The sequence below is a fragment of the Saccoglossus kowalevskii genome, chromosome 8 (genome assembly GCF_978046115.1).
Source record: "Saccoglossus kowalevskii chromosome 8, keSacKowa6.1, whole genome shotgun sequence".
Classification (NCBI taxonomy): Eukaryota; Metazoa; Hemichordata; class Enteropneusta; family Harrimaniidae; genus Saccoglossus; species Saccoglossus kowalevskii.
Genome location: NC_140648.1, coordinates 4,583,849 through 4,597,090, shown reverse-complemented (window position 1 = coordinate 4,597,090; position 13,242 = coordinate 4,583,849). Strand labels below are relative to the sequence as shown.

At 36.8% G+C, this 13,242-nt stretch overlaps 1 protein-coding gene across 1 annotated transcript; it reads right to left on the bottom strand.

Moving 5' to 3' along the window:
- Nucleotides 1–4,072: 4,072 nt before the first annotated feature.
- LOC100378213 (acid sphingomyelinase-like phosphodiesterase 3b) lies at nt 4,073–10,576 on the bottom strand. The gene is made up of 6 exons (XM_002733344.4): nt 10,339–10,576; nt 7,623–7,836; nt 6,449–6,696; nt 6,008–6,171; nt 5,310–5,490; nt 4,073–4,790 (listed from the first exon to the last, which is right to left on the bottom strand). The coding sequence occupies exons 1-6, from the start codon at nt 10,433–10,435 to the stop codon at nt 4,279–4,281; spliced, it is 1,416 nt and encodes a 471-aa protein (XP_002733390.1). The 5' UTR covers nt 10,436–10,576; the 3' UTR covers nt 4,073–4,278.
- Nucleotides 10,577–13,242: the final 2,666 nt, after the last annotated feature.

Genomic DNA, 13,242 nt, shown 5'->3' with positions numbered 1-13,242 from the left:
TCTAATGTTGCTTGACCTTATAATCAAGTCCCCAGTGGAATTGCTGGATCTTCCGGATCTGTTCATGCTGGACGGTATTCTGCCAATGAGCCCCACAGCACCAGACGTTTGTATGAGTCCAGATCGAAACTCTACATTGATTGGTGTAACAAAAGGGAGATTGATGATCTCCGTCTCTCTATTAGTGAGGTAGCGAGGTGAAGACTGGACTGAAACTGGTTTCGAGTTCAGTTATGCAACAACTGTTAAAGTCTTTCCACTCGAAGAGGCCGCGTGCCAAAGAGCTAACAAATTCTCCAGACTTGGTCTTCGAGCCTATGGGAGAGGCGGACATGAAGTATGTCACTATGAAAACAGTTTTTCTCTTGGCTCTGTCGTCAGGTAGGTGGCGTTCAAAGATCGAAGCATTGTCCTTTAGGGATAGATGTGCCTCCTTTATGTTTTGAAGACTCAGATGGGCTTTCTTGCCAAGAATCAAATCCTGGGGCGTGATCCTAAACCAATCGTCGTCCTACGCCTTACTAACATAGTAGGCACGGAGGACCACCAGGAACAGATGTTATGTTCTGTCCGAGTTCTGAGTTTGTACTGCGATCACAAACCTGTTTGTTTACATAATCATACCTACCAGAAAAGCTGTGGAACCCGCCCACTTCCTTACAAGCTTCCGAACGACCTGCTGTGTTGCACCGGAAACATTTTGGAGAATGGAGATGAAATGGCCTCGATCACGTTGGGGTGACCCCTTTAGGCAATGTTACCTTAGGGTGTTTCTTTTGGACCTGGGTATATTCTCTGATAGTTTCCATCGGGGGGTTGTAATCTGTAGTTAAGCCTAACGAGTAATAAATGAAATTTATTATTTCCATGGATTTTCTGGTAGGTATGATTATGTAAACAATCGTGTTTGTATAACTCTACTAATAAGTACCAGACAAATCATCGGGAGTTTGTGCAGCTATGCTCATTGATTTAGCCAAGTTGTATAAAACGTTGATGTAAATAGTGTTGGACAATAAAAGACACAACTTTTATTTGGGAGAAACGTCCACTTATACCCATAGAGATTCTAAATCTTCAATGGTTGAAGAAACCGGTAATGACGCTGATTTTTACCTTTATTTTGGCCAAATGGTAGCCCAAACTGGGCTCCCTATCCTCATGGCATCAAAGATTTTAGTCCTTTTTTTTAACTGCTTAGGAGACTGTTTTGACAGAGAACAGATAGTTTGAATTTATATGTACATATTAAACACAGTTTAGTTAGAAGAATTGTGTGATGAGTCTGGTTTGGAGTTTTGTAGTCAATGCTCAGTGGATGTGTTCGATACATTTGTTTTGAGTAAAGAAACTTATGTCGTACAAAGACTCTTCCCAATGTTGACAAATCTAATAATAATAAATAATGAGCAAATCAGTCAATATACAGAGGAAACTTGTTGGTTCATTGGCATGTGGCTGCTGCTAATTGTTCAATACAATAATTTCATCAAATACACGGGTATATCAAACCAAAGTTTCGATTTCTACTTCTAGAAACAAACCAGAGGCTCGAACAGTGCACGCTTTTTCAGGGATACCGAGCAGTACTAAGTACCAACCATGGCATTGCCTAATGTGAGAAATAAGATTGTAAAGTTCCACTGTGAGAAAGATATGCCTTATAATAAAAATGCCTTGAAATTACCACTGTACTAAAAATTTTGGCAAATTATTGTAAACTCTACCTTGTTGTAATGCTTCTACGGCCGTTTTATACGGTAGAATGTAGCCCCAGTGGTATTACAGCCAGCAGACCTATTTACATGACCTCTGACGATCAAGGAACTTTTGAGAGCACCAGTATCATGTAAAAAAAATATTATTGGTGATTATAACACCAAGGTAGGCAAGCCAACACACCTAAAAACTGTACCACTGGAGACAGAAGTTCAATTATTTTCAAAGAGGTAGTGCGTAGACTTTGAATCACTTTTCATGCAATAGACAACAATAATGATTGCCGAAATGACTGGAAGAAAGTATCAAGGCTTCCCCTAATACAATTAACATTCTTTCTGTGTTATCCAGATTTATGCATAATGATCTAAAGCGAGTCATATAAAGTGATCATTCACCAGACTCTATAGAACATGTTTTTAGCCAGGTTTGGAGTTTATCAGTCAGACCTTTCAATTTATTTATTTCGAGAACGAAGAGAAATTTGAGAAGCATACTCGACATATTGTAGGGGACGTATTTGGAACTCCCTCGACTCTTTTCATCGATATCAGAGTGAAACCCATTTTTTCCAGCCCTGTAGCCGCGAATGTCTTTCTTTGCGCACACACACTACAGAAATTAATGGTATGTTTCCGCAAAGTCCCTCCCCTCTCGCGCACACCCCAGCTCGTGCGATTCGCACTCGCTCGGGTCGGACCGCTTCGTGGAGCGCCGACGATGTCCCCTGAGATGAACGGACGGACAAACAGCTCACAGCATATCATTTCTTATTAGCTCCACGATATCACTTACATGATCAACTCCGTAATTACATAAACATACCTAGAGATTGAACAAATAACTCGGGATTAACACCTTACATTTGCATAAATCCATGACTGACAGCCAGTTTGAGCAGTCAAAACGACTGTTTGAATCATGCTTTTCCGTCGCTTTTACGCGGAAATCGCACTGACATCGCACCGAACTCGTAAATTAACATCGCAGTTGTATCGCGGACATATTCATGTTTGTGTACGACATGAAAATAAAGCACCACAGGCGTTAAGATTGCCGAAAAGAGTGATTTTGCGGAGCACCCCGAAGAGATGTTTCACGCTTGAGTGTCATTTGCATACTGAAAAGTGGCGGCCATCTTTCCTTTTATACACCCAGACCCGCGGTTTAATACAGCAGACATTATGAAGTATATACCATGAAACTTCTTTTTAAAAAGTTAACTGGCTAAAAGTACTTTTCACCTAGCGATGTGGTCAGAATTGTTGTCATGTCTCTTCATGTGTTTTGTTTGCCAATTACAGTAAGAATTAGTGGGCTAAGGATGATGATTGTATGTACAAGTGCACTAGTGCAGTTGTTTATTGTTTCCCTCCGGACCCCTCGACTAATGTAGTGGCGTTATAATGCCTCTTGACTAGTGTAGTGGCGTTATCGTTCCTCTCAACTAGCGGAATCGCATTATCGTTCCCCCTCAGCCAGTGAAATCGCATCATCGTCCCCCCTCAGCTAGTGGAACGGCATTATCGTTACCCCTCGCGGTGTTTTCTCGTAAATCAATAAAAAGAATTCCAAATCAGAAAATGATATTTATTTCATGTAGTCATATTCGGAATAAGATTTGAATTGTATTATCGGTTGTTTGTGTTATCTTATTTTCCTAGAATCGAGCATATGTATGTTATTACAATAGATGCAGGTCATATTTACATATTTGTGTTTGTCGAGTCAGTCCATACGAGATTTAAATGTTTCATAAACAAAAAACACGTACATCATGTTATACGCAATGGTCGTTTGTGTTGAAAAATAAAACACATAATTCAAAGTTATCAATCTGAATTGAAACTTTAGTTCACGTACCCACTCCTACTTATTTTTATTTGCAAAATTGAATTTAATTGAGTTGATTCTTCACCTTAAAGTATTAGGATTCGATTGACGATTCAATGAAATATAGAATAAATTGTAATTAATCTATTAATTTTTGCAATTTGTAGTAGAATGTAATAAAATATTATTGCAGATGTATTCTAGAAATTATTGAAATTTAACAAGTAAACTACTTAATCTAACTGTTAATATCAATAATAATAAGATGGTATAACTATTACACACATTGAGAATTTAGATATTAAGAATTCTGTGACGTAAGTAGCTGAAATGAAGGCCTTCATATCACCGAAATTGTTTGGTTTTGTGGTCGCACGTTTTTTAGTGACGAACAACTTACACAACCAATAATTGTCAATTTCACCGAATGAGTTTTCACCCATTTACGTCATTTTGATGTCATACAAGCGGTATCTCGCTAGATGATGCGACTTTTAGGAAAGAGGTATTGTGGAACATATACACTTAACAAATTTATTATTAGTATATATCTAGATTGGTTAAAACGTTAAAATATGGGTGATTCCCATCGTCCGTCACTGGCGATAAATGCGTACAGTTAAAGTTGAAACATAACTAATCAAAGAACGAAAACCACCCAATGGGTGCAATTCACGCGTTTTTGCCAGATCACTTTCATTAAGTCTCGTGACGGTTAGTACTATCCTAAGAGATCGTTACGACAAACCAGAATGACGTTATGAATAATGTTATTGTATTGAAAGACGCACGGCTACTGGCTGACGTGGTGGACTCCATGCATGCATCGTAGTCGCTTACACGAATATTGGTAATGGCACACATTTGCATTTGTTTGCATGTCTCATCACAAGGTGTGACATCATAGCTCGCTGAACAATAGAGGTTGTATTTCTCGAAGTTTTCGCTATTTTCCGGCTTGAAGGACTCGGCTAGCTCGTGTAGAGACTCAGTGGTGACGTCATCAATCGAGTACGCCTCAGTTGCCGTGTATTCAAGTACCCATTCTGGTGAATTGTTCTGGTTTGCTTCTGACAAGTTCATTATATACTGCATGATGTCGAGTAACTTCCCCGTTGAACGCTGATACTTGAAAAGTCTCACGGCTGGGTTGTTCGCCCCAAATTCAGCATTGTACACATACTTATTCCGCCACGGAACCACTGCCGGGGCCAACAACATAGAACTGATCGGCTCACCTGGGAGAGCAAAGATGATTACGTTGTTATAGATAGTCATATACTCAATAGAGTTTAGGTTTAGATCAAAGGAACACATTTTAGTCGTTGCATTGACCCTATATTAAAAAGACCCCATAGACGACTATGGATGTCGTGCCACAAGTTCCCGGTGCGAATCTTATTTTCTAGGGACTACAAGGTAGCTGTTTTATTCATTTATTTGCCAACTATACTTTTTGTCTCTAACTAACTCACTCACTCACTCCCTCACTCTCTCACTCACTTTCTCACTCACTCACTCTCTCATTCACTCTCTCACTCACTGTCGCTTACTTTCTCACTCAACCACTCGCTCACTCAATCTCTCTCACTCACTCACTCACTCACTCACTCAATCGCTCACTCACTCACTCACTCACTCACTCACTCACTCACTCACCCACTCACCCACTCACTCACTCACTCACCCACTCACTCATTCACTCCCTCCCTCCCTCCCTCCCTCCTCAATCAATCAATTATGAAAAAGATAAATACCGTTGTCATTGTACAACACCTTGAAGTGGTCTGTGTGATGGTGGGCGTAGAACTGTCCTATAATGATGTCGGCGTATTGGCTGATTATATCTATATATCTCTCATTGAATTCTTCATAGAACCAAGGTGACGAGTGTGACCTCTCGGGATGCCCGGGTGGGATATGAGCAAGGATCCATACCTAATTATAAATTACAAAACCAACCTTCATTGGAGAGAATCTTGGTGATTACATCAACAACCGACCTTTAAAATATGTTAAAACTGACCGTCATATATCTGATTGATATGTGGTGTGGCACAAATCCTCCTAGTCTATGAGGATGTCGAGCTTTAAAAACATTAATGATGATTTTAAATGTACTAAACTATAATAAAACTGTGACTGGTAATCTCTCGCAATAGAAAAAGTAGTTTACCAGAATGCACATAATGCACATTTCAATTCAATTCTATATTGATAAGAAGGTACTATGAACAATTTATGTGGATTTTACACCGACGTTGAAAGCTAACTTTAGTATTGCCACGACAATAAATGCGTACAACATGAAACACCAATCTCCTGTCGGGAAATTATATGTTAAATTAATAATAAGTTTGGCCCACGATCACAAGCTTATGGTTATAGTGGCAATGTGAGCCCGACAACTTGGGTCACCAGTCAATATTCGAACAAATTCTTTGGCAGGTCTTACCAATTGGTTATTACGTTTTGCCTCTTCTAAGGTGTTTTCCATCCAGTCGAACTGTCCCGCAGGATCCGGCATTCCTGCGGTTACTTTATTCGAGGTATAGTAGAGATTGGTATTTGGTACTATTAAACGTACGTCATTTTCCATCACAGTCGTATAATAAGCGGCTGGAAAAACGCAAATACTCGAATTTAGTTCGTGGTGATGGTGAAAATACATTTATATCCACAGGTGAGTAATAGTAGTGTGAATTGAAAAACCTCTCAAGTGAATAAATATAGAAATGTATAACAATTCATAGCGAAATTCATCGACGGAACAATAATTTGGAATATGTGAAGTGTATTCATAAAAAAAATGGTTGAATTTGATAAAAAAAAATGTCTAATATGAAACAGTATTTTGATATTGCATGATGTCAGTAGTCATAGAAATCGTCACCACCTTTCCTAAGCGAAGCTACGGCATCGCTGTCGTGATTCAACCAACCACTCCACGCGTCAGCAATCGCATTGTATTGTCGAGAGGTCTGTACTGGAAGTTGATTACTAGGATCGTAATCGTGATTGGCTATAGCTGGGTACACTCGGGTATCAGGAAATATGTCTGTGATGACCTGGGTCAAGTTGGCTATAATCTCTATCATCAGTTCTTCGCCGACCATGGCATCGGGAACGTGAGGCGCATCATCCCTTCAGAATAAATACAACGTAAGAATAATTCCCTGTCATTATATAGCACGCTCGCTCAACGTCCGAACATAATGTTTAATAACGGAAAACGTTATTTATAAAGCCGCTTGAAATAATTTTCAAAATAGAAAAGATTACATTCGTAGATAATTTTAGTGTAAAACCTAAAGTAACAGTAGCTACTTCTTGCATACAATCCATTCAAATATCTACACGTGATCGTAGCCAAACGGCCGAGGCGCGAAAGTTATTTAAAATTAAAAAAAAATTCTGCAATGACGTGTAAATGAATAACGTAATTTTGACAGTCTATATAAACAAAAAGTTATAAACTAAGAACAAAAACAGTCACAGTAGTTGTCTTCAAGTATTAATGCCAACAATTTTATGCGGAAAAAGATAAATGAATTTGCCGAACCACTGGTCACTCAATGAATTATAACTATCATATGATAGCGAATTAATAACACTTGACTGAATATACAAAATGCGTTTGTTTCCCGTGGCCAATCCTGCAGCGTACACATTTTAGAGATAAACTGATCTTTCCGGCGGGGTGAGAGCAAAGTGCTTGCTGGGATACCATGTAAGAGAATGATATGACGCAGACACATAAATAGGCAAGTCATCCTAAGAAATAGAATTATTGATAAACAGTATAGATGCAGTTTCGTCGGTACCCGAAGTCGTGAAATATGGCTGAGCTTCACAATGTTAAAAAAAACATATATTTTGAACATTTCAAATCAAAATATATAAAAATATATAAAATGTATCTGAGTTTGAATCTCCCCCCACGAACTATAATAAAACGTTTCACAGCGAAGTGGCACATTACCCAGTTGATAGTAAAACGATAGTGCCGAAATTCTGACGGCAGAAATAATGGTTCAATGTTTTAATGCAAGCAACGTAGTATACTTTACCCTGTCCATACTATGAAATCAACGTCAGGCTTGTTGGCTTTCATTGCCTGTACCGCAGATACCACTAAACTCATAGGCGAATCGCACTCATAGTCGCCGTAGTACCCGAGATCCTTTGCGGTTGTCTCGTTCCAGTAGTGGCAATAGTACGTGGGATCACCCCGCATAGAGTATTGGTAATCGTAGTGAAAATCAGCTACGTGCCAGAAATAGCCTGAAAGAGAAAATAAAATAAAAATTATATTCTACTTTAGAAGAACATTTAGTTACCTATAGTTTATTTTATGGGTTACACTGAAAATTATGTTAGAAACAGTTTGTTTCTTTATTTAAAACTAATTAAAACGTCTTTATTCAAGATATAAAGATTTATTTTTATTTACAATCACTTTGTTATGAACTTTTGATCTGTTTTAAACTGTAAATTATATTTACGACCAGCCCAAACATATATGGGAACGGTGCCTAAGGGGGATGAACAATCGTACTTGCTGCTCCTTTTTTGGTCTCTAGATGCAATAACGCGTGACATCTGACATATATTGTCAACATATGATTCATGTATATGCGTACACAAACAATGAGGCACTGCTGGGTGGAAAGGAAATATCTTTACGTAATTGCATACGTATGACAGTTGATTTATATATTACAGACACCCATAATGCCTCTGACATATGAAAGTAATCATGTGCATGCTTGACCAGTCACGGTGAAAAGTGGATCACAGTCTTCTAAGTTATGTTGTAAGGTCTGGCCGCTGTTCTCGCAGAATTTGCAGATTTCAATGATCGATGGAAATTGCCATTGCGATAGAATGTGCACGTATGTATGACAGCTATTACAGCTAACTCAACATGAATATGCTAATAGAGTGCACATGGTTGAGCAGATACTTGTTGAACTGATTGTAAGAATATTAATTAATAATTATTAGATGGATTAGTTACCATGCCTTCCGTGGTGGGAGTTATTTCAATTTGTATTCAGAGTATCAGAGAACTTTGCCAACCAGTCTAGTCGCCACTTGATACCTCCTTTTGACTATATGATTTATTCGATTACTTAATTGAACCAACAGATACGGTGACTTATGACTGTGTGTTATAACTGTGTATTTTGTAATTGTGAAATCTAGCCTAGAGATTATGTCATACTGTGGTGATGTGATGACATTGTATTAAAAGCAGAAATATAGTAATCTTACAAATGATTATTTTTTTCTATATATGGCTTAATTATTTGCTGGGTTAGTTTAAATGCTGGGTTAGGTTGATCTAAATGCAATGTGATTGCATAATGCAATAGATGCGTGGAACCGATGTACATGACCACATACTGCAATGTCATCTGTTTTTTGCAGAAACAAAGCAAGTATTATGGCGTTTTAATTAGTTACATGTAACAAAGAAAGGTTAATCAAATATTCGGAGGCGCACCATCCACAGTGCACTGCAATCGGGAGTCCATACCCTGCATACACAGGGCACAGAAATCGAGAGAACATCGGTTCGAAGAACACTGTCAGAAATCGGGAAAATACATCGCCCACAAAGCACTGAGATCGGACGAAGTGTTTCATTGCGCTTCCATCATCCGATCTAAGCATCCATTGTTCAGATTGTCGCGTTATCAAAGGATGATACCCGTCGGGAATTTTAAATTGCATTTATCCACAAGCTATTGTATCTGCTTATTGTGTTGCCGATGGCTACTGGCATTGTATTATCGATACACATAAATAACCATGTAACGTATGGTGATTACATTAACCATAGTCAGCAAAGTCTTCTGTGGGAAAACTATTTCATCTGCATGTTCCTCATTATAATTTCACTCGACAAACAAACTCATTACCTTATTGGTCATGATTTCTTGACACAGCAGAGGTGTGTATTTTTGTGTTTAAACCATCATCAAATGAATATGAATCAGTTCAATAGTATGTCACAGCATGACCAGTTTCCTCCAATAATGTTGTATGTATTCAAAACGCGTATGAAACAATAGTTATATTATAAACAATAAATACAAGTAAGCGTGGAACTGATGGGATTCGGTGCATTGAGACCCTATGACTAGGAATGTGCTTGAAGTTGGTTCCTTGTGAGGTTATACCAGTGCTTCCCTGCTTCCCTGCACATTTTACAGGATAACAAACAACTTGTTACTTGAATAGAATATATATGATAGATATTGCAGCTAAGATTGGTTGAGCGATCAGAAGAATTTGCCAACTAAAATAGTCGCCATTTTACAACTTCTTTTGACTACATGTTTCATATTGATTACTTGATTGAACCAACAGATGCGGTGATTGTACTTATGGCTGTGTGTTATAATTGTGCATTTTGTAATTGTGAAATCCTGCCGTGAACTATGGCATACTGCTGTGATGCACACTATATTAAAGAAAGAAGCAATGAAATCTTGCAAATGATTACCAAGATATAGGAACAGTATGTTTCAGTATGTTTTCAGGCCAGTGACTAATAATATTAATGTGTTGAAAGTGGGTTGATGTGCTTGTACCGCTCCTCACATATAAAATCATTGTATTATTGTAAATCATCACATGCATTGCCGTTATACACATTGCTGGAGATATGAGACAGGATCAGTAATATTACTATTACTATATAGTAGTTTTACTGAATTCAAGACGACTACACTATTTAAGGCGTGTCCAACGTGCAATACATTGTACTAGTCTTACCTACGTCTTCCATCGCCACAGTCTGGGCTCTGATATGCGTCGACAAGTATACAAATAACAAGACGGCATATATACCAGACTGAGCTCCAACATACATATTTGTTTCTTCTTGAATTAAGTAACGGCAAATAGGGAGGAATCGACAGCCCGGGTTTTATGATTTCCGCTGCGCCGCTAACAGTGCGTTCGTTGTTGTCACGGCAGACCCAGCATACAGGCTGTGAACTGTCCAATGAAACTCTGCTCGACCTTTTATAACAATATTGTAACCTTTGAACTTTACATACATATGCAAATTGCAGCTGGTTTCTTGGGTCCATCACACCGCCTATCGCCTTGACAACATGCACGACACACACGAATTATCTGAGCAATGTAGTATGCTTCGTTGACACGATGCGTCAATAGAATTACTAGTACACCAGAACACAATGTGTTTCCGACCATGATTCTTGCAAAATATCAGTGGCAACGCATGAAAATATATGCACGAATGTAATATTATTTATAGTATTTTTTTAATTTTAAGAATAAATTGCCCATTTATATCAGTTTTAACTCACAACTGCATGTGTATGCTGAATAACTGTATCGCTAGTATCCAGGCTGTGTACTGTTTACATGCCTAGAAAATTTGCTAGCAGGAGTATAAACAGCATCGGATTGAGAATAATATACTAGTAATCTAGGTTAAATGCTATAAATATATATTTTTCATTAATCTTTGCTATTGATTTCGATTTACTTATTAACTATATTTAGCTATGTGTGCCATGATAAAATATGATTCAAATATTTGAAAATGAATTGTTTAGATATTTAATGTACATACAAATCAAAATATTTGATATAATCTGTCATGTTTGGATATTTATTATGTTGTACTCGTTGACAGTTCTGGTGATTTTCTGTAGCTTTCATTGGAACGTGTAAAATGTGGTGAAATTCAGCAATTGGTATAACAGTTCTAATTTATTATCAATGTATTTTGTAGTTCTTTCATTAATATTGTAGCATATTTTTGGATGACTATTGTAATTTTCAATTTTCTAAAACATTACGAGATATTTGAGCTTTAGGGTAATTTCATTCTTGAAATGATTACTCAGCTATTTTCTGCTCGATAACCATACAGTTATAAGACCAGCTCGGATATGTATTCGCTCACCAACTGAAACATCATAAAAACACCGTTGATTGGTTTCAGTTTTTTGTAATCACAGATATTTGTCAAAATATAAAACCATGTGAAAATATCATAAAACAAAACATTATGTTTTTACTGACACATTTTTAAATATAATTTAGAATAGTGAAATTCCATGAAAATGCTGTTTCTGTAACATTATTTATGAATAGGTAGCTACATATAAGTAATCTAATTTGCGAAAAAAAAATTCAAAGTATGCATATGCTGTATATATTTTATAGCTGCCGACAAATGTGTTTTTTTTGTGTGTAAAAACAGCATTTATTATTTTATGGTTTAGTAGTCGAACAGTGGGATTTGCAAACAAAGAGTGTTTTTGTAATATACTAGTATATGAACATATATAATTGGGTATAATAATGCGTGTAAAATAATAACTCAAGAACATGACCATGAGTTTCTAATAGTTGGTGGCATATACTTTTTAGTTGCACGACCTGTATGCAATATTCTCTCATGCACCAGTTTACCATTACGAGTAGAACAGAAGATGGCAACTTTTCCTGTCATTTGGTAGCGATGACAATTTTCCATTTGACCAGATCTGATTGGTTGACTACATTCATGTGTAAATATGTTACCTTGATAATCTTCTGACATATGAACTGCACCGAGTTATGAATATTCAAATTAGCAATAGTAACACTAATACGTTTACAGGTTGTACTAGTATATTAAATATTAACATCAATAAAGGTTTTAAGTAGTTTATTATTACACAACACTTCAATCACAATATACACTACGATGTACGTATGTCATATACATCAACTCTGTACACGTGAGTATTGTGACCAGACAAACAGTTACATTGATACATTGTTAGGCTACAGGTAATTTTATTAAACTGGTTTCTCAAGATCCTATCAAGTATAATCATAGGAACAATATAAAAGAGTGCCAATATAATTATATTAATCATGATAACGGAAACAACTTGTATGGAGTAATTGTCATTTTCCTTTGTGCTAGCAGTTCATTTATGCTGTACTTGTCACATATATTCTATCTGGAACAATCTCCTGTTTTTGATTGCGCACCATAATTTAAAACTCATCAAAATCGACTCAGTGATTGGTGGTCTCCCTTTCCGTAAGAATAAAATACTGTATAAGTACCCTAGATGTCATGTATAGTGACGATCAACTGTATTCAACGAAATACTATATACTACTTAACCCAAAAATGTAACAGTTGTTTCATTCAATTTGGAATGATATAATAAAACTAGAAATTCATGTTTTTAAATGATGGCAGAGAGACTAGTCTGCTATCACTGCTAACTTGTGATCATTGCTCTTTTCGTGTTTTGAAAAATCATCGAATTTGAGTTGGGTTTTCGATTTTTCAGTTGTGAAAATATTCGACCTCCTAGCTCAAACATGTATACAAATATTTTGACTGACGATAGATATCCTATTAGGTGCTGCTTGATTTTTTTATTTGTATATACTGATTTATCATACTATATGAATATTAAATCTAATGCTCTATTATATATGTCATTGAATAAAAATATAAATATAGCCAATTTGTGTACAGTAAATACCAGCAGCAATCATTGCATGTTTGACCCCTATTCTACCATCGTGTTATTTTCTAATCATGTTTCACGCTTGAATAATCACCATGATTTATGAATAATATGAATCTAACACTATTCAGCGATCACTTTAGGTTGTATTTCTAAACCA